At 45.4% G+C, this 21,554-nt stretch overlaps 3 protein-coding genes across 4 annotated transcripts; 1 reads left to right on the top strand and 2 right to left on the bottom strand.

The window, feature by feature from the left end:
* Positions 1-35: 35 nt before the first annotated feature.
* On the top strand, positions 36-595 carry LOC118177871 (histone H2A). The gene has a single exon (XM_035345903.1). It carries the CDS (start codon positions 105-107, stop codon positions 534-536), a length of 432 nt encoding a protein of 143 aa, XP_035201794.1. The 5' UTR covers positions 36-104; the 3' UTR covers positions 537-595.
* A 294-nt stretch (positions 596-889) lies between these two features.
* On the bottom strand, positions 890-11,780 carry HMBS (hydroxymethylbilane synthase). Of its 2 annotated transcripts, XM_035345901.1 has the most exons (14): positions 11,693-11,780; positions 11,531-11,584; positions 9,725-9,797; positions 8,954-9,003; positions 8,799-8,854; positions 7,585-7,662; positions 7,193-7,270; positions 5,932-6,007; positions 5,124-5,237; positions 4,597-4,635; positions 3,036-3,155; positions 2,760-2,813; positions 2,143-2,229; positions 890-1,879 (listed from the first exon to the last, which is right to left on the bottom strand). In XM_035345901.1, the coding sequence occupies exons 1-14, from the start codon at positions 11,714-11,716 to the stop codon at positions 1,706-1,708; spliced, it is 1,077 nt and encodes a 358-aa protein (XP_035201792.1). In that variant the 5' UTR covers positions 11,717-11,780; the 3' UTR covers positions 890-1,705. The 2 variants fall into 2 exon arrangements, with proteins under 2 accessions (XP_035201792.1, XP_035201793.1); XM_035345902.1 differs by lacking the exon at positions 7,585-7,662.
* Positions 11,781-11,862: 82 nt separating this feature from the next.
* VPS11 (VPS11 core subunit of CORVET and HOPS complexes) lies at positions 11,863-21,092 on the bottom strand. The gene is made up of 16 exons (XM_035345897.1): positions 20,919-21,092; positions 20,366-20,509; positions 20,087-20,222; positions 19,359-19,522; positions 19,011-19,258; positions 18,367-18,568; positions 17,941-18,092; positions 16,734-16,920; positions 16,183-16,326; positions 15,511-15,699; positions 15,030-15,191; positions 14,415-14,554; positions 13,901-14,103; positions 13,218-13,389; positions 12,879-13,101; positions 11,863-12,129 (listed from the first exon to the last, which is right to left on the bottom strand). Exons 1-16 carry the CDS (start codon positions 21,075-21,077, stop codon positions 11,965-11,967), a joined length of 2,790 nt encoding a protein of 929 aa, XP_035201788.1. The 5' UTR covers positions 21,078-21,092; the 3' UTR covers positions 11,863-11,964.
* Positions 21,093-21,554: the final 462 nt, after the last annotated feature.

Below are 21,554 nucleotides of genomic sequence, written 5' to 3'. Positions count from 1 at the left end.
TGCGCGGCAGGAGACGATAAAGCAGCCGGGCGGGGGCCGCCCCCTTCATTCCACCGCAGAGCTGCAAGGGAGCGGTCGCGGAGCTCACAGCGTAGCGAGGCGCCATGTCTGGCCGTGGCAAGAGCGGCGGTAAGGCCCGAGCTAAGGCCAAGTCCCGTTCTTCCCGGGCCGGGCTGCAGTTCCCCGTCGGGCGCGTCCACCGGCTGCTGCGGCGCGGGCACTACGCGGAGCGGGTCGGGGCCGGCGCGCCCGTGTACCTGGCTGCAGTGCTGGAGTACCTGACGGCCGAGATCCTGGAGCTGGCGGGCAACGCGGCCCGCGACAACAAGAAGACGCGCATCATCCCCCGGCACCTGCAGCTGGCGGTGCGCAACGACGAGGAGCTCAACAAGCTGCTTGGCGGCGTCACCATCGCGCAAGGCGGTGTCCTGCCCAACATCCAGGCCGTGCTGCTGCCCAAGAAGACGGGCAGCGGTAGCGCGGGCCCCGCCAAGGCTGGCAAGAAGGGCAGCGGGCAGCAGTCCCAGGAGTACTAGGCCGGCCGGCCGACCCCTCCCCCCCTCCGAACCACACAAAGGCCCTTTTCAGGGCCACCCCATTGCTCACCGGGAGAGCTGCGATCCGGGGGGGTGGGGGGGAAGCCGCGGCTCTGTTCCGCCAGGGGGGCGGTGCCATGCCCAGCTCCGCCCGCCGGGACTGGCAGGGGGCGAGTACCGGTGCGTGCAGCCCTCCCGGTCGCTGGCCGGCGCTGCGGAGCTCGCGGCCTCCGAAGAACGGGCCCGGGTGGGTCCGGGAAGCGCTAGCAGCTGGAGTAACGGCAAGAAACGCGCCTACTCCAGTTTAGTCACAAAACCTGTAATTAGGAGGTGCTCCGTAAAGACACTTACTCTTGGGTGCTTACTTTGGCTGTATTTATCTGCTGTTGCATTCAATGGACAGTACATAGAGAATAAACCATACTTTCCAGAACAGGAACCCCATAAGACTGTTTCACTGTTTCTCACAAGGCACCGTAATGCATGAGCTCTGCTGCCAGGATAGCAAGATGGTAGCACGTTAGGACATTTCAACTGAACCACAGTAACAGGAAGTAGCTTGCAGTTGCAGAGAAAGGCACAATAGTTAACTTTCTTCAACTTGAGCTCGAAGGCTACTGGCTAGAGTGAATGAATGACTATCTCAGATTACATCTACCTGAGATGAGATAACTAACCAGTTACTTAATAATTCATTAAGGGCAAGTGAGAAATTATCAGATAAGATATAACTCAACTATCGAATTATTTTGAACACAGCATCTGTGGTAACTTTCCATAAGGAATGCTGTAATGAGAGCCTAATACCATTCTTCTTCAGTGTTTCTGATAGGAGTACAGGCCCAAATACTATACAGTTACAGAAAATCAGTCATTACTGAAAATACTTTAGTCAGACTAACTGTGATACAGTGCCCTGTTCCTAAACGCAACAGGCAAACACTTCCCCCCTGCCCCCCCCAGCAACAAAAGCCTTTCAATAAGCTTAAGATATAAAAACCCTGATCAGCATCACTACTCTGGAATTGGTTTATTATTGCATGTTTTTCTGTGCCCAAACATCAGGCAAGACTGGTGTGAACATTTAAAAAAACTCCTCTAAATGCTGATACAACAGCTGCAAAGGCTGAAGCAAGACTTGCAGCAATCTTGCTGACCTCACTATAGGTTTAGCAGGCATCATTAAGCTGCCTTGCCACACTAAGGATATGCTTAGCTCCCTTGCTCAGAAGCAAACTAGCTAGTTCAACACCAAGGTTCTCTGCAGCTTCCTGCGCCTGACCAGCGACATTCTTGGCTGTGATGCCAACATGCTGCACATCATCATTTGGTCCATCTTCATTCTGAAAACATAAATGTATCAATATAAGGCAGTGGGAAGGAGTGGACAATGAATTAAACCATGTAGAAAACTAGATAGAACCCCTGGTCTAAGAAGTTGAGAACAGTATGCTGTAGAGTTTCCAAGAACTCTTAGTATTGGGGGAGGGGGTAGGGACTGAAGCTGATACACTGAAGAACCAGACCAAAAGTAATAGATTTCATAAGGTCTGGTTTTGTCATTCAACTTCAGGTTTGGATTTTGGACCCAGTGTGCTTTACACACCTGTTGTGGATAATTAACGCTGGTCTGCATAGTCTCCTTCAGGCTATCAGATCCATCCAAACTGTAGACTGCACCTGTCAAATACAACTTTGAAAGACACAGAAGGTATTAATGCCACATTATAAAACAGCATGCAAAATACAGACAAGCCTAGAAGGGAACACTTTTGTAGTCCAGTAGGATCAGCTAGAATAGCAGTATGATGGAGCTTTAAGAAAGGTAATCCCTTTTACAGAAGATGCAACTTCCAAGGAACAAGCTGAATTCTTTCTAACTTCCCACATACTTAACCATAGTCTGTTGTGTAAAAGCACAGATTTCCTGGAGTTCAGAGCAACATGTCCAGACCATAGGGCAACACTACCTTTAGAAAAGGTGTGTGTGGGGGGGAAATAAACTATCATAGTAATGGTATTTTCTGAAAGACTTGATCTCAGTAACCAGACTCATTCTCATGTTTTAGAGAGTAACGTGGAAGGCTTGAGTCAGAACCCCATCTGCCCTACCGTACCATAAAGATGTCTGCTGGAGTTGCCTTCAGGGAATTATCAGAGAATGTGCACACACTGGTACAGTTTCCCAGAAATAATCCCAGATAAATACAAAATATTCCTCACCTGGCCATCTTTCAGCATGGTGCTAACTGCAACAGGGACACTACAGCCACCCTCCTAGAACAAAGAGAAGTTGACAATGGAGTTTTCTCCCTGACACATTCAAACCAGAAGCACCTGAAAAGTGTATGCTGCACAAAACCCCACCTCTCACTGTTTGGGCACTTCCTAAATCACAAATAAGCTCTACCAGCAGTTTTAAGAAAGCACTGCATCAGTTTAACTGTAGCAGAGCAGTACTGATTGCTGCAAGCAGAAAAGCAAGGATGCCACACGTACCAAACGTTTCATAAAGGCTCTCTCAGCAATGCAGCATAATACGGTTTCTCCATCGTGGAGGGCAGATACCATATTGAGTATTTCTTGGTCTTTGGCACGAACTTCCACCGCTAAGGCCCCCTATAAGGAGATAATAAAAAAAAAAAAAATGCTCAACTTAGGCATTTCTGTGCACACTCAGCAGTGGTCACAAATCAGAATTCAGAGGCTTGGATGCATTTTACTGTGATATAGACATATCATAGAATTTGCAGAAAATAATCAGGAACCAATCCTCTGGTTCCAAGACAACTTAAAGCAGCTGTTGTAAGGGGAAGACTAGAATTTACTTTAGCCAAATGTTGAAGATCACAGTCACCTGACATCTCTTCCTGTCCTCAAATCATATCCCACTTCTGACTGCATATATACAAATACCCGCCCTACTGTCACTTCCAAGTCACAAATCCAAGCTCAACAATCTGTTCTGAAGATAAACATCAAAGTGCTGAATGTGTAGCGGTCTTTCCCAAACTGAAAACAAGACCAGGAGGAAAAAAGAAGTGCACAGTATAAGACAAATGCATGATAAAGAAAATCCCTATTTCAGGCTGATTTTTCAGTTTCATCTAAGTGGCTACTTCTGGTGCTGTTATGCTCCGGAATGATTTTAAAGCTGTCATCTCAGCCCATTGCTTCCAACCAGTAACATGCTGACTCAGTGTGTCACTTTCCTTTGCATATCAGGAAAATATTTTCTTTTGGATACCAGGAAAAGGTTCTTCACTGAGAGGGTGGCTAGAAAAGGCTCCCCAGGGACGTAGTCACAGCATCAAGCCTGTCGGAGTTTAAGAAATATTTGGACTATGCCCTTAGTCATATAGTCTGAATTTTTGGGTGGAGTCAGGAGTCAGACTCGATGATCCTTGTGGGTCCCTTCCAACTCAGGATATTCTACAATTCTATGACTCCTGTTCATGCAGACTGTTCACACAGACTGGGGAATAACTGCATCACATAATGATGCATGCAATCACTAATGCACAGCCAGCTCAGGTTTCTCAAGTTTGATACCAGCTGTGCAACACTTTGTAAACTCAGCAACATGACCAGCATGGGCTGGAACAGTTTGACTGCCTAGAAACAAGAGCACTAACAGCGTACCCCAAGGCAGGTGTTTCAGCTCCACACAGCCAGTTAGGACGCTGTGTGTAAGGGACTGTAACAGTGCAAATAATGCAGTGGCTTTGCACAATTAGCCCAGTACAGCACAACACTCACCCTGCCACAGCCATAGCCTGCCTGATACTTGCAGAGTTGCCCCAGTGTAGTCACGCCACACATTATCTCTACCATTTACCACCTTCTATAGCTGACGGAAGTCAGCACCCCACCACACAAGCTCATAAAGCTGACCAATGTTCTTCCCACAAGCAGCCTAACAGGCAATGAGATCAGTGTAATTGTTCTTTTGCAACAAACACAAATGTAGTTTTTGACTGCCACAGTCAACCTTGACATGTCAAACTACTGCTCATTTTCCATACACAGTCAGGTTTACAGTAGAAGAGCTGTAACATACCTGTCCAACAGCATAGAGACAATCTTCAGGGCTCAGGAGCTGGAAGAAAGTAAAACCAGCGTTAAATCACATCGTGCTTTTCAGAACATAGGAAACAAGAGTTGAATTCTGTGCTCACCTCTATCATTGATTTCACACCAACCATGGAAATATCACCTCCCCCTTCCCACACCTCGATGTTTCCATCCCTAAGGTAAGATGAAGCACCTTCCTTTACCTGGGCAGTAATGCTTCATTAGTTAACCTTAAAAGTCTTAGTCATGCACTGTTGTGTTGCTGCACACGAGTACTGTGAAATGCTGGGAGATATTACAAATTGTTACCGCACTGTGGAAAGCCACATGGTAAAAATTTACGTATGAAGAGAAACAAACAAATCAAATCCTCCCTGAACCACATCAGATCTCAATGTAATGTGACAACAGATTCAGCAAACTAAACGTTCGTCTTCAATGAAACGAACACAAGATCTAAAAGGCAAGCAGGCAGGCTCAGAAAATAATGGCATTCTCTGCTTTGCCACTCACCTGACCAATGCGATTCTCCCAGCCCATTCTCTTCAGCCCAGCAGCAGCCAGGATTATGGCACTAAACTCTTCCTTCTCATCTAGCTTCTTTAAACGGGTATTTAAATTCCCTCTCTGCAAAAGTGGGTAAGGAAGTATAGAAACAGCATGCAAACAGTCCTACAACCACTTTATATTAACTTGTCTGTGTTTACAAAATCCAGCAGTCTCCAGATTAGAATCAGTCAGGATACCATCCTGAAAGAAGTGCTAATTGTGGACAATTGTTTCCTTAAATAGAATTCTGATGAGCATTATGAAATATTAATTCAAGCACTGACTCTCAAAAGATGTACTTCCTTTCAGTGCATGATTTGCAGCTGACACTAAGTACTTTTGCACAGCAAAGAACTGGGTTACTAGGTCTGAGGTTAACAGTGCCTTTTACCATTGCTTCACTGGCCCACATCTGAACTAATGGCCCAATATCACATCCAAGGTACTGAGGACCAATCAACGCTTGGCTGCCACTACAACAAAGACATGGCAGACATATGTTAAGCACTTTTTAGAACACCCCTAACTGTGAAATTCAGCTACATCTTGAATCTTGGCTAGATCAAGGCTCGGCCGTTTCTTTATAGTATCATGAGAAAGCAGAATGCACTACACCCCTCTCAGAATAGCTTAGCACAGGCAGCCTTTGAGGAAGGGGGTTGTTCTTGTAGGTCAGGTAGTATAAATCAGCCTTGATGCTAGATTTTGCATCAACTTTTATTACCTTTCATGGAACTTTATCCAGAACCCACATTTTGTAATGAAAGGATACAATATCTCTGAATTCTAGCTGAGGGAACTTCTTTTTGAGCTGGGCTGCTCGACGAAGTGAACTGGTTCCAATCACGCTGTTGAGAAAATTAAATCAATTAAATCCAGAATACTCCTGCACTTACCTCCATCTGGAGATGTCAGAAGTTTCAAGCAAACAAACATTTTTTTCCTTCCTCTTAGGATGGAAATGAAGATCCAAGAACCTGCCAATGATTTATACCTTCCCTGAACACAGAAAAAACACTCGTTGAGGTTTAACGTAAGAACTAGCTGAAGCTAGATGCAGGCAAGCCACTCGCAGTAGTGGATTTAGACGGAATGCTTCTGGAGGGTAGCCACAAGAGACTGTCAAGTACTGATGAAACTTCCATTTAAAATAGAAGGTTTAAATGTTTAATGTAGCCCCCATCAATTTTTTTCCACTGGCAATATACTAAAAATTAAAAAATAAAATACAAAAACACTTTGAAAATAGGTTGTCTAACTTGACAACACAAAACGCTAGACAGTAAGCATTTCTTTTCTAGAGTTGCGCACTATTCACTCTTCCTGATAATCTAGAACCTAAAGCAGGTAAGATTTTCACACTGTCCAGATGCATGGAAGTGTGAGTCCACATTTGTATCACAGCTAGTTTTTTTCCTTTAATTTTAACACAGGGCAGAGGGGAAGCAATTAGACCTTTCTAACAGGTATCTTAATCTGAGTAATTTCACTCAGCTCTCTTGGGCAAAAGAATACAACGATCTCTATAAAGACACATAGAAAATTAGTCGAGTAACTCCAAAGGCAACAACTACTTATGCTCCCAGCAGAACCATAGAAAACTGATCCAAAAAAAGGTAACAAAGAAATCAGAATTGGCTGGATGGGAACAAGAGAATGGTTCAAGTCCATGAAAGCCAAAATGCTGCACCAGACGCCCTGTCTGTACTGCACGCATTCATTCCCCTGCAATGAGCACAATATAAAGGACCTGGTGTTCACTCTGGAGATTGAGGTAAAAAAGGGTCTCACTTGAAAAAATGCTGCATCTCAAAAGGTGGCAGTAAATAGCCAAATTGACTCAGTCTACAGCACTCCCAAGACAGCGTTGCTTTTTTTTCAGCAAGTGGATTCAGTGTAACATACATGAAAGCTAATTGAAAGCAGTGTAAAACCACTACAGGATAAAGTAAGGAGCTCATTGATTTGTCACTAGGAAATATCAACAAGTTTCTCCCTTCCATTTTTACACCTTACTTTCTTTCCCTACTCACCTCTTTTCAGGAAGGAGACTGAGTGTTTTCCCGCAGTTCTTGGGGTGAAAGACAACAGCGTCAAGTGGGGTTTCCCTTCTGCAAAATAATGCAAGAGCAGAATTACATCATTTAAATGGAAGGCTGTTAAGGTCAACAGTTCTGATATTGGTCCCCAATGGAGCTGGCTTTAGCTCTAAAAGACTTCTTCACCATTGTAAAAATAAGGATTTCCAATAAACCTGGTGGCTACAGAACACTAGGACAGCTCTAGTTGTTCCACTGTTTCATAGAATAATCAAAGAGCAAACAAACTGCGAACCAAGACCACCTAAGCTGCCTTTGCTTTTCTACCACTACTCACACTGCAAAATGCATGTCCCTCAGAGAATCAATAATAAGCCCATACTTACTTGCAGACAGCACCAATGGTAAAGCCAGGAGGAAGAGAAGTTGGCAGGTCCTTCAAGGAGTGAACTACCAGGTCAACTCTAAAAATTACAGGACAGTAATCACAGCACTGAACAGATGGTTGGGTCACATGGTACCCACCAGAGACCTACAGGTAACGTACAGAGAAGTATAAATTCACCCTGAGAATTAATTTGGAGGAGAGAGGATTATCAGGATTCTACAGCCAGAACTACTATAGAATTATTGTTTAATTCCAGAAAAGCCACTTCACCTTTCTCTGTACATCTTTTCTAACCTGGAAAATTAAGTCCTGTGATTTAACCTTCCTCCCAGCAGTGTTGCAAGACACATTACAATAACCAGGTTAAATCAGAGGAAGATGCTATAGATGCTAACACAAACTTATTGAACCAGTATGCAACCAGTCAATTGGCTGGTATTACACTTCAAAAGTGAAAATAACAGCCAAACTAAACACCTTCAGCTTCAACACAATGGCAATGAACAGTTTTAAATGACTGAGCCTCTAGTATTTTCTTCACCGACTTTACTGGAAAATGCATTATCATATACCCATGTGCTAGAGATGCAGAAAAGTATCTTTGTTTTTAAACCTACTTGAACTAAGCCATAAGCACCACAGCAACCCTCCTCATGATATTACAAAAAGCAAAAGCTGTAATCTCTGCTCCAGCGTGAATCTCAACTGAGTTCTCCTGTAGAAAGAAGTTACTCCAGAAAGCAGCACAACTTGCTCACGGCCAATTCTCCTAAATATTTAGCATGTAAACATTTTAAAAAATTTGGTCACACAATAACACTAAATGTTATGCCGTGTCAACATGAAATACATTAACACAAAATACATTAACACAAAATACATTAACACATTTAATGCAAATCACAACAGAAAAAAAAAAAAAAAAAAACTCTAACCAGGGCAGACTAAGCATCACAATGCCACTCCAAAATACAAGGCCTAAATCCAGGGTAGAGAGTTAAAAGAAATAAAAGAGACAATGACTTGAGACAATGACTTAGCAAAGAATTTCTTCTATAACCAGATAGGTAGCAGAACAGAAGAAAACTAGATCACATAGGCAGCAAAGCAAAAAATGTCTGAAGAGCACGAATGCCAGACAAGGAAGAAAAAAAACAACAACCACCTCAACCCCTACACACACAAAAAAAAAAAAAAACTTTCAGCTCTTACTCATTTCTTTCAAGTGCATTTTCCAGTTCTTTGGTGAAGAGGCTCTTCTCCCCAATCTACATGTAAATGGAGGAACATGAATCACAAGAGAAAAATCTGCAAGTATACCACCAAATACAATTACTTTGTGAGTACAGAAAGAAGATACCCTTTACCTTGGAAAGTGCTGTATCCAGGATCTTGTCTCCAGTTGTTGACATGGCAACTGCTCAGAGAGAGCACAGATAAAGTGTGACGTGTGGTCAGAACACATAGGCTTAGACTGAAAGTACCAACATAAGCATGTAACAAACAATACACTCTTACACACTTACGTGTACTGTGTGCACAGACGCCAAGACAAATACAAGAGCAGCTCACTCCTAAGAATATATTGCACTCAACAATGTTAAGTGAGAATGACACATCCTTCACTGTCCTTAAAAACACAGAGAAAGAAAGAGGGCAGGTTTTGGGAATGGCCAACTGAAAGGATATTGCCCAGATCTTTCTCCAGAGTGTCAGTGAACAGCTATTCATCAGCTGTCTCCAGTGCAACAGTATACTTCCAGTTATTCCTATGCTGTTGAATACCACAAGCCCCATACAGGAAAGTGTCCTCAACACACAGTCCAGAGTGCAGCCACATTGATAGCAAGTTCCCAACTGAAGCAACACAAAGTCACCTGCATGACAGATGCAGGGCCACAATCACCACGAGCTTGTGAAATCCTTCTCCCATGGAAAATACCAGCAGCAGTGGCTCAGCCACACAGCCAAAATGAAGTCAGACTGCACTCTTAGATATCAGGGGACAAATTCTCCTCCTCTTAACAGTATTCTGTACGCACATCTTGCACACAAAGATAACTGGCTGGCTCCTACTGCAATCTACACCAGAGCAGAAACTAAAAAAAAAAAAAAAAAAAAAAAAAAAAAACACTTACCAATCTCAAAATGGAGGTCTGGGTGTAACTCATGGAGCATCTCAACTACACTGTCGGTCTGAATACGGGCCAGCTGCAACAAAGCAGAAAGCAAAGCACTATACAAAAAGCACATCAACTACATAATAGCTGGAGAGGACTTTGCCATTCTTTGGTGGTTATGATGCATACACAACCACTACGTTCTCTAAACTGTAAGTATTTGAAAGAAGCAGCCCCAAGTACAACAGCTCATACGTACAAACCCTCTGAGCCACAGAAACCCACATCATGACTGAAGCATTTCACCAAATAATTGTTTGTATCTAAGCAGCAAAACAGCTTCTCCCCAAATCCAATACTGTTGCGATCCAAGCAGTGACAAGTCAAAACAGAAAGAATTTACTGAGTTAGGAAAATTGACTGAAGCAGAAGACTGTGTGTTGGGATTCACTCACTCTACTTCCAGGTGCATTAAGGTCACTAGCTGTTCCCAGTCATTACCCTTCCACTTAGACAGAATTTACATACCTAACTTAAAGGCACTTTGTTCCACATCTGAAATACCACTGCTGAAAGATGCCTGTTTACTGGCAAGCAGGTGTAAAGACAAGCAAAATCATCCACTTGTCACTCAGTAATGAAAGAAAAAGTCATAGGCATACTAGACATTCCCTGCTATTTCTAAGAGCATTAATTTTACCAGTACTGCAAGTTTTGGTAGGAGCCAGTAGGATTTCACTTTGCCTGTGTAAGATTTATAGTTGCTGGTAAACGTGAGCTACTTTTAAGAGCAGAACTCTATTTAGAAATCCTATAGACAAAAACAGAAATAATACCTTAGGTCTGCGGAAACAGCAAACAAAAGATCTTAGAGCAGTAAAATAAATGAAGAATATTCTCTTTTATAATGATAGTAAAAGCAGTAAAAACAACATTACAGTATCGGTTCATTCTACACATGCAAGCAGCAGTAGAGTCAAGCAGCCACAGCTGACTAGCGTGTTTTAGCTTTTCTCCCTGTAATGAACTGAACAGCCTGTGGCAATTAACTTTATTCTCAGGACTGCAGTTTCCCTACACGTAAAATGAGTATAAGTAGCAGCTTCCCTTTGTAAAGCGTCACAAAAGCCTCAGGTTAGAAAAAGCAGTAGCACGCACATAAGCACACCTATGACCCTTGCCCTGACATCCACATACAAGGCCTTCTTCTCCTATTCAAAGTACAGAATTCTTCCTAAAACCTGCTACTAAGACGAACAAGATTACTGCAGAACAAAGCCTGAAAACACTTATCGCCCTTAGCGAATCAGCTCCTCCCTGCTGCATCTGGAGGGCAAGATACCCGCGGTGTCTCTGCACACATTTCTTCAGGAAGACCGGTGCAGTCCACCGTTGGGTTGGGTGTTCCCCACCACCGCCCACCACCCTGTAAACCCTGCAGATCCATGAACGTACAACAGGATTCCTAGAAGGGCGTTACCTGCACGAAGGCAACGCTGCCTGGAGCAGACCGCCACCTGGGCACCGAGAGAAGGATTTCTACGTTTTCTCCGGGGCTTTCAAGAAAGGATGCAGGGCACCCGGCGCCTCCCAGCTCCTGGCGCTACGCGGACAGCCCGCCGGGAGGCGGCTCGGCCACTGCTCGCAGAGCGCAGGCAGGATAGCCCACGCGCCGCTGCCCCACCAGACCGAGTCCTCTCCGACTCAGGACTCGCCCCCTCGGCAAGCAGGGACGCGGCTCCCGCTCGCTTCTCGCTCGTTCCCCAGCGCGGACCGGCCACCCCCGGGCAGCACGCCGGCCCCGCAGCGCCCCCCACCGCCTACCTGGCTTCGACGGGTGCCCACGCGGACCACTCTGCCGCCCACGCCGTTCTCGCCCTGCAGTAACAACTGGGTCAGCGGCCGGCCGTCCCTCCCGGCCGGCCGGCCGTCCCCACCGTCGGCTGCGGGCCCCTCTGGACCCCCGCGTCCCCCGACCCGACTCACGGCGGCCGGGCCCGGCTCGGCCATGGCGCCGCCTCCTCTCAGCGCTCCCCGCTCCGCTCCATGGCGCGGCCCCGACCCCCCCCCCCCTGCGTCACGTCCGGGCGGCCGCCCACGTGACCGGGCCCCTCGCCCCGCCCCTGGCGCTCCCCCCGTCCGCAGTGGCAGCGCAGTACCAAACAGCCCCGTTTATTGCAGCGCGGACAGTCGGGTGCCGCGCACGCCCGCGTTCCCCCCGCACAGTCCGGCAGGGCGCACGCCGCCACGCCCCGCGGTTAGGTGCCGCGCCTGGTGTGCAAGAGCAGCTCCCGCTGCAGGCCGGCCTCGAGAGTCGTGGGTGACTTCCCCGGGGGCAGGTCCGTGATGAGGGTGAGCTTGTTGAAGACACCTCGCCCGAAGTAGTCGGCAACGACGGAGAAGCCATCATTGGAACACTTGAGCTGCAGGACACAAAACAGCATCATCAGGGACAGGCTAGAGGCCTTCACGTCCAGAGCATTTCCTTTCATGCCCCTTTACTTACATCCCCCTGCATTAGAGACAGCAGCTCAAGTCACTCCCTTGCCATTCAGTGTATATGCCATGGCAGCAGCAGCTTCTTAGCATTCTGTTACAGTTTCTGTCACTGGGACAGTTTACCTTAAGTATGAAAGCTTCTGCATTAGCTACACTAGTGTCCAAAAGTGCTAACACGTTCCAGCTAGTATCCCATTCTCAGCTTACCTCCTTAATTTTTTGGAGATGTTGTAGAAGCATTATTTCTGGTACACTGTCCTACCCCACTCTGATTTCAGAACTCCTTAATTTGTGCTAGGCAACTTGTTGATCAGCTGTCCAATGGACAGATCTAGATCCATTTCAGGATTAAGTGACAATAGTTCCTCTTCCATCTTTGCAACACAACAAGGTATCTCCATACCCTATACCGGTCACTCTAGCTCCTAAGGCCTCAGGATCCTCAGTCAACATAACCATGTTTACAAAATACTTTCAGCCTTACCCTCCTCTACCAGCCCCTAGGGGATCTCCAAAGCAATCTACCCTGGAGGTCTTTAAAAAACGTTTAGACTTAGAGCTTAGTGATATGGTTTAGTGGAGGACTTGTTAGTGTTAGGTCAGAGGTTGGACTAGGTGATCTTGGAGGTCTCTTCCAACCTAGATGATTCTGTGACATGCAACATTACCCTACCTGATGCTGAAACTGATCGTGCAGATCTCTCTTCTGCTCCTGAGCTCGGATCATATCCATCACTTTGCGGTTTTCCGGCATGCAAGTAGGACATTCAGAGTCACTGTCAGAGTAGCTTTCAAAGCAATGTTGGTGGAAGGAATGACCACACAGGAAGTGGACTGAAGGAAGCTCCAGGGCACTGGTACAGATACTACACTTGGTCTTCTGAAAGATCTTGGGACTGAAACAGTGACAGAAAGCAGAAGGAAAAGCAGAAGAAAAGAAGAAAAACAAAGTGTATTTTTCCTTACGGAAGTAGAACAGCTCTACTATAGACAAGACACCACAGTCCCGCACCTTGCTTTTAGCTCTTCAATCTCCTGGCGGATCCTTGTGGTTTCTTCTCTGTATTTTAGAATTCTTTTCTCATCCTGCTCAATCTGGCAGCTCTGCTTCTGCAGCTTGTTGACAAGATAATCCTTAATCACAGACAGCGTGGCTGTGGAGTTGTGAGCCAGTGTCTGCACAACTGAGGATAACCAAGACGTTAGTCTAAACACAAGCAAAGAAACTGCAGCTACACTGGTCCTACCTGGACAGACCACTTTCCTTTAAAAGGCTACTTACAGGCAAAGACAATCAGAAACCTCATTTAAAGACTAAGTTTCAGCTTGCACTCTGGAGGGTTCCTGCTTCCAAAAAGAGATGACTGGGATCATGTTTAGACAGCACAGACCAAAGGGGCAAAGCAACGATCTAGTGGACTGGATTCTATTTAGACTTCTCTACCAATCCATAGCAGGAGTTTAGGCAAGCCCTTCACCTTCCAACACTGACAGAACAGAAATAATTCACAGACATCCCAGTGACCAATACCACAAATCTTCTGCTCTGATCAGGGAGCTACCACTGGCATCACATTTTCCTATAGAGCAGGTCCTTGTTTCAAATGGTGGGCTCAAAATTCATTGATACCTCTCTCAAATTTCTAGTCTACAGAGTGCTATAAAAATGGTTTAAGTGCCATATGTCATTATTACCAAGCAGTGGAGGCATAAGGTTCTTGTTCTCTATGTGTTTCAGCACCGCAGCAATATACTCCTTGCAGTCCTCCTCTTTTCGTGCAAAATAGCCGAGAGCCTGTTCCCAGAGACATGCCTCTTGGTCTCCATACAACTCACACACCTCAATCACCTTTTTGTACTGCTCATTCTGCATGTGGTAGTGCATGATCTGTTGGAAACTACAGAAAATAGCAACACATCAACAAGAAGAATCTACTTTTCTTTTTGAGACGTTATAGGAATCCCAGGTTTTCATGCGGCCATGCAATCCCCAAACATTTCCACGGAACCAAAGACTGGCCTGTCATCCATTCTCTACATCATTGCCCTGCTCCAACAGTAGGATATTTTCAGCTGAGCTATTATCTATACAGTTCCTATCTTGAGATACTGAAGGGGTCCTTACCATTGTAGGGCAGGGACACTTACAGCTCAGAAATCCCTGGAGTGGAGCAAGCAATAGTACTCTAGGGAAAAAAGCAACACTCACAGTTTGCCCTGTTCATAGAGGTAGAGGACACCATCCTTGAAATTGTGCATCTGACATAAGACCAAGGCCTTATCAAAGACTGTTTTGAACCTTCCACTTTTCAGGAGAGTGAGTGCTTCATTGTGCAGCTTTTCCTTGATCTACAGGAAACAGAAATGAGAGGTAAGTGGGAAGCAACAAACACTCAAATATTTTGCATTAAAACCTGACGAACAGTTGCAGCTTTCTAAAGAGGAGCAAAAGTTCTTCTGTTTGCCCTATATCCCTTTTAAGCAGAGAAGACAATTTCTTTCATCCAAACAGCCAGCATCCCCAGAGATGAGGGCAAGCATATAAAGCTGGTTTTGTGGGAGAAACATCTGCCCACAGAGACTGTACTGTCTGGAATCTGTACTTCACTGAGACTCATACAAAACAAACTCAGCCTCACTGAAACGAGTACTCTCCAAGCTAGCGGGTTGCTTTCTCATTAATTTGTCATTTGTCCAGTATAGCATATGAACTGCCTCACATTAACACTGCCCATCTGAAAAGGTTATGGGCTGGCAGGAATGCAAATAGAATTCCTAGGCACCACAGCTCCCTCTCAAAATACAAAGCTGGAGAAACTCAAACCTGCTTATCTTGTTCATGGGCCCAGTTCTGGAGTCGAAGTTCCAATAAAGTGTCATAGACACCCTGTGGAGAGTCAGACTGCACCTCAGTCATGTGCTCCAGAAAAGCTTTCAGTTCTCGGGAGTTGTTTGCAAAGACTGGAATGAACTCCTCAGAATTAGCCTGTAAAACAGGAAGGAAAAAAAAAAGTAAACCACCCAGCACAATCACAGACAGACAGGTGCTTCTTCTCTAACATTTGGAGGGCTTGTTCCTACAATCTGTGACACAACAGATACAGTACAGTACTGGATGCCAATTACTGCAGTAATCGGATCTGTTCAATAGCTTTAGGCAGTTTCTTGTGTACTACCAGTACACCAGGATGTGGCCTCTCATCATGTCTAAAATATCGGGCCTGCGCTGCAAGGCACGCAGGAGTGCTCATTTGCTGCAAAGTTACTGCTCCAGAACAACAACACTCAGTTCAAGCAAACCATACCTTTTTTCCTTCCAACAGCCCAAGGCATTCATTGTCTCCTGTTGGCTGGTAAGCAGTGCAAAGGATCTTCAATAGTTCTGTGGTCTCATTAGGGACGTGGTGCATCAGGATTTTACCATACCGCTTCATGTTACTCTCTGCCTGATCAAACGGCAGTTTTCCAATGTAGTGTAAAGCCTCTTGGTAGTTCTGTGGAGGCAGCCAGCAAGGATCACATCACGTTGGCTTCTGCTCTCCACATCAACATTAGCACAGACAGCATTGAAGACATGCTGAAAGTATGCCAGGAACACCATTTGCTCTGAATTACCATCTAGTTTCACTATTCCTGCTTGGTCTCCTCCTAAATGAGGAAGGCTGGCTGCGGCCCCAGGGAAAGACAGAGATTTAAATCCATCTGCCACTAACAAACCTCCCTTCTCTAAAGGTCACTGTAAAAAGCCACATACCAAAACAGAACAAATAAGCCCCTCTAATTTCCAACCCAAGTCTACTGCACAAGCCAGAAGCAGAAAGCCAACACAAGCAACAGTGGGCATTGGTACTGCCTGAACAGTCCTGTCTGCACAGAAGCCACAGGGAAGAGGCTAGTGAAATGAGATTGCCTCCAACACAGGAGGCTAGAGAAGCAATACTCACATCAGTAAGAACATGAGGAAAGTAATATCTTACCTTGATGTCCTCTAGCTGGATTTTGAGGTACCATTCGTGATGGGCATGCTTCTCTGCCAAGTACACAGCATGGGAGTAGTAACCTGCTTGACGAAGCACTTTGATTGCTGTTTCCACATCAAAGCGGACCTCGCTCTCACTAGTCTACAAGAACAGAAGCAGAAAGACTGTGGACTAAGCAGTAATCATTTGCTTAAAAGGAGAAATGCCAAAGCACTGACAACTTCGTATATCTCATGCAAGGGAAAGATCACGTGTTGAGAAGAAAGTCTAACCACCTCTCTAGATAGCTAGTCACACTGGCGAAAGCCATCACAATTCAAACTGGAACGGCAAGTCAGTCAAACCGAGAATGTAAGCAAGAGCTTGGAAATAAAGCAATAAAAACAAGGATAACAGGGCAGAAATCCATTATTTTCTGTCTCTCTCTCTCTCTCTCACAACAGCCCCACAGGAGCCAAGTTATAGTTAGCACTACTCCTTTTTAATTGTCATGTTTTAATTGTAACAAAACAACACAAAATCCTTAAGTTATCACTTTCCCCCATTACCTTAATGAACTCCTCCAGTTTGGAGCTGTCTTTGAGTTTGGTATAGCAATTCAGCAGAAGCGTAGTATGGTCTGCATTGGCCAGAGACTGCAGGTGAAGAGTCTGCAGATAAGCAGTGAGGTTGTGGATGCGCTGAGCATCTAGAAATTTCCGAATAACATAAGATGGTTCTAACTTCCCTATTGTTCTGGAAGGGGAAGAATCCCATCACAGCGGGCCACATAACCGGGCAGCCAAAAAAAAAAAAAAATAGAAATTAATAATGGCACACGGAGAACTTCAGCAGGCACCAACCCATGTGGGACTACTCAGCTACATATAAAAAGTAACAAGTAGTTATGCTGTAAGACCACCTATCCGCACACACAGTGAAACAAACAGCCATCTACAAAGGCTGCAATTGGGATGATGGTGGCAGCACATAAGGAGTTAATGCTCCTTTAAAGGAAACAGTGAGAAGATGGGCTACACTCTGGCCACAGCTAATTGGGAATCCCAAAAAAGGGAATGAAAGACATTTTCCTTTCTTACAGTCACAAAACTCAGAGTCTTATTTAAACACTTACGCCCGCATGCAGCAGTTTAGCCACAGTTAGCCTGATTTTATTGCAAATTTGCATTAAGTATATGTACTAACACCTGACAGGTGTCAGAACTCCAAAGTTTCAGTTCTACATGTATGTGACAACAAACAGTTTTTAATAAGCTCCAAAACAGATCGTTCTAAGTTTTATAAAATCTGAGATGTGCTAAAACCAACATTAATCTGAGCATTTTCCAGGAAGACTGCCGTATCTGGTCAAGTCACATTGTCCACCTTACCCGACATTGCCACACTGACAGCGGTTTTTGTATTTAAGTGACACTACAATTTCACAATATCTTTTTGCATACAGGATAGTCTGCACAGAATATGACATTCCAAACAAAACCAATCCTTTGTTTACAGTGACATTATCAGAGCCCACTCCGTCCCAATGCACCTTCCTAATTCACTTGAAAATATGATCAATGAGGAGAAGTTTACCTTTTCACATTCACAGTGATTTTCAAGCAACTTTCCGAGACACTTAATCTGACACTTTTCTATTGGTAGAATTTTTCACGAGTCATGCCTTTTTTTCCTCCCTTGGCTGAAACAGAAATCAAGGCCTATATAGCTCCTACCTGTACCACACTGCCATTGCTCTGTACTACCTCGGCTTACCGAATATACTGCTGGATGGCTCCATCATGGTTCCCTTTATTATACAGATGATCGCCATACTGACGGAAGATCTCTGACAAGCCATCACTGTCCAAGTGGTGACTCTTGGCTAGGTTAATGGCCATTTCAAATAAGTTCTTTCTGAACAGCATCTGTTAGGAGTAAGAGCAGTATGAGGGCAATATCACCTCCTAAAACAAGGTTTAAACACACCCAGAAAACAAATTGTTTCTTTTTGGTGCTGTACCTGTAAGTAAACTCGGGCTTTTAAATACTAAATGATCTGCAACACAGGTTATGTTGGAAAGCTATGAGGTCACTTACTATGTTGTAACTCACTCACTTCAATAGTCCAATTTTCAACCTGCGGAGCCAGTACAATCTTGCAGACATAAGGCAGACTAGAAACAAAACAGATTTACATGCCTCAAGTTTGGTTTGTGTATCCTTCTCCTGCAGTACATGGATCTTCCCATCTCTGGTCAGTACATACAAGGAACCCCACTCCGCTAAAACATCTACTATATCATCGAAGATTGAGCTGTATGCAATGAATTTGTTGCACAAGTCATAAATATTCAGGACTTGTTTATCTGAATTCTGTGCCTCACTCCCAGCAAACTCAGACCTGGAGAGCAGAATAAAGTATTAGAAAACAAGAAGCAACTTGAATTCTTTCAATACCTACGCAAACTCAAGATGCCCAGATGGCAAGACAAACGAGGTTCATTTGGACAATTAAACTAAGCAGATGCATAGGCAAGACACCACATATTTATGCACAAGTGCCCTCTGCGTGTGTTGGACTGAGAAATTCATATGGGTGAAAAGAAATCCCCCTTGTTCAGCATGCTTGATGTGCTACTCTAACAACCAAATTGGTATATGGGTCTGGATTAATCTTAACAGCCTCTGACAAAGTTATAATCAGCCCCCAGAGTGAAGATTTATAAAGAAGAAGGAAAAAAAAAAAAAAAAAGAGGTAAAGTAGGAAACTGCAAAAGCAGAAGATAAAAAAAAAAAAAAAAAAAAAGTAGTAATAAAATCTCATCTGTTCCAAGGACCCCTACTTTGGAGAAGTCTTCCGGTCCTTTGAGACAATGATGAGGTACCCCCGATACCAGTGAACAATCAACTTTTGTCCCTCGAAGGCAAAGCAGGGGCCCCGTTCGTCTGGCTGATAAAGGTACACACATTCATTTCCTGCTACAATGAACTGGAGATCCTGTGAGGGGTCACTGAGAGAAGAACAGCGCAATCCACAACCATGAGTGTCCAGCTCCAGATGTGGATAGTCTTTCACTGAAAGCAGGTAAGACTACAGAGGAAACACGAGGTTTTAGAGCTCACCTGAACTAGACTCTGAAGCCAATAGAATTTGCAAGTCAGATTCTCATTTTTTCCAATTAATTTCCCACCTGGATGTTCTCTGTGGTCACCACAAACAGATGTGTTGTTTTGCCAGACTGTCGGAAAGCAAGACCAGTAACTGGATAACTGCCCTCATGCAGGATCTGGGTCTTACTATGCCGGTCTCGGGTGATGTCTCCTTTTGTAAGTACAACACTCCCATCTGCAAAACCTGATGAAGAGGACAGACCAAACTGTTTACTTGTGTGGCACACTTGAAATATCATCCAGTGCAAGTTAGGGCAGCTGCAGTCAGTGACAACCTTGCTTGCCAGCAAGGTATCAAGTAATGGGATTGCTGCAAGTTCTCACTTCAAGAAGTATGCACCAATCTACCTCCAATTACTCCTGTAAGATTTCACAGCTGCCACCTGACCACACGCAATGTCATTGTTCCACAAGGCTCAATGTGCTTTCCCCATCACAAACTCCACTTTCAGGTTAATTTTGTTTGGGTTTTTCTGTATTTTGTTTTGAGAAGACCAACTTCATCCTCCAATTTTAACTACCATTTTAATTCATTTGCTTATTCAAAACATACCATACATTAAAAAACCTAGAGGGAGGTTTCCAACTAGTGAATTAAACATTCAGCTTTCACAGCTTGCAAGATGTTCTAAGGCAGAAGGCCACAACACATAAGAAAAGGCTTCTGATTTCAGTGCAGGGACCAACACACAGAAAGAGCTTGCAGTCTTGCAACATTACTGCTTTCACTCTGTTCAGCTTTACTTACCAATAGCCATGAAATTAAGATTCTCATGGACAGTTAGGCAAGACACAACCGTGGGCTTGTTACCCGGTATTGCCGGAAAAATTCGTGTGCAAAGAGGATTGCCACCATCTCGTTTCTCCAAGTTCCATACTTTAACCTGAAAACAACGGTATAGCATAAGCAAAATATTAGGCATTAGAGGGAAACTACTAAAGGTAAGAAGAGTCAATCGAGATAATCATAGTATTCTATAAAAGGTCCATAACACAAAAAAATTCCTCTCTTTGTCACTTGACTTACCAATGGGTTAATACCCTCTTCATCCTCACCAACAGAAACCAAGATACTGTGCTGCTTCAGCTGGTAGAGGTGCGTTACTCTTAGCTTGTAAGCCTGGAAACTAGTGAGTTGAAGTGAGCGTGGCAAAAACCAGATCTGACCTTCCATATGTAGATCACAGTTAAGGCAAACAAAGGAAAAAGATAAAAATAGTGAAAGAAAAACACAATGACACAAGAACCCCTGCACTTCTGAGCATGGTAGAACCAAAACTCTTAACGGTTCCTTCTCACTGGCCTCTCATAAGCCTACAACAAACACGCTTTTGCAGAGACACCTAAGAGCACGGAAACAAATAACGATTAATTTTGTACAGGCCAGAGGCAGAGAAGTGCAAGGAGCTGCCACATTCCCGATGCCAAAGGAACGCCAAGACCGCGCAGAAGGGCACAGGCCTCCGCCCACGGCGCGGCCCAGCCCCAGCACCCGGCTTCCAGCCCGCCGGGCCCCGCTCCACGAAGCCCCCGCAAGGCCAGAGCGCCCAGCACCGCCACCTCTCCTCTCCGCCCCGCAGGATATCCCCGAACACGAGGCTCCCCCGGCCCGAGTCGCAAACCGTGACGCCTGGGGGCAGCGCGAACGACTTCCCAGTAGAGCCCTCTGGCCCCGGCGGCTCCTTCACCACCTCCCTGTCAAAAAAGACGAAGCGACGCCACTGCAAGTATGCCGCCATCTTCGGGATGGGCCCCGCCCCTGCGCTGCTCACGGAGCAGTTTCCCCGCCCCCACAGGTCACCATACGAGCTGCGCATGCGCTGGTGCGGAGGGAGGGGCGACTTCGACCTGGTGCTGACCACTTGGGGCCCTGCGGGCTGGGCGGCGGCAAGCGGCGGAGCGCAGCCGGCGGGAGCCCGCAGCCCTCACGGCCGGCCGGGGGCGCGCACCTGTCGCCGGCCTGGTAGTCAGGACCGCTCTGGTTTCGCGCAGGCGCCAGCCCCGCTGCCGGAGCCCGCTCCTGCATGGCACGAGCTCGGTGCGGGAGACCTGTCCTTTCCCCTCACCCCCATGAAGTTTTTCCCCCCATAACTGCAAAAGTCAATTTTCATTTGTGGCTTTGGCCAACATCTCTTCACTCTCTATGGGAAGTTGTGTCATTAAGAGGTTTGGGGACAGGAGCAGCACTGTTGAGGGCCAGCTTGGCCTCAGTAAAC

Source organism: Oxyura jamaicensis, chromosome 24 (genome assembly GCF_011077185.1).
Source record: "Oxyura jamaicensis isolate SHBP4307 breed ruddy duck chromosome 24, BPBGC_Ojam_1.0, whole genome shotgun sequence".
NCBI lineage: Eukaryota > Metazoa > Chordata > Aves > Anseriformes > Anatidae > Oxyura > Oxyura jamaicensis.
The sequence above is the reverse complement of the archived record's forward strand: the minus strand, read 5'-3'. Positions and strand labels throughout refer to the sequence as shown.

Excerpts from the sequence above, each read along its gene's own strand:
- VPS11 (XM_035345897.1), bottom strand. The coding sequence starts at position 21,077 with ATGGCGGCATACTTGCAGTGGCGTCGCTTCGTCTTTTTTGACAGGGAG. Across the intron at positions 18,093-18,366 it reads ATACACAAACCAAACTTGAG|ATGCTGTTCAGAAAGAACTT; the intron begins GCATGTAAATCT and ends TACTCCTAACAG. Across the intron at positions 13,102-13,217 it reads ATTGAAGAGCTAAAAGCAAG|TCCCAAGATCTTTCAGAAGA; the intron begins GTGCGGGACTGT and ends TCACTGTTTCAG.
- LOC118177871 (XM_035345903.1), top strand. The coding sequence starts at position 105 with ATGTCTGGCCGTGGCAAGAGCGGCGGTAAGGCCCGAGCTAAGGCCAAG.
- HMBS (XM_035345901.1), bottom strand. The coding sequence starts at position 11,716 with ATGGCCGAGCCGGGCCCGGCCGCC. Across the intron at positions 7,271-7,584 it reads ACCATTGGTGCTGTCTGCAA|AAGGGAAACCCCACTTGACG; the intron begins GTAAGTATGGGC and ends ATTATTTTGCAG. Across the intron at positions 2,814-3,035 it reads GAGCCTTTATGAAACGTTTG|GAGGGTGGCTGTAGTGTCCC; the intron begins GTACGTGTGGCA and ends TCTTTGTTCTAG.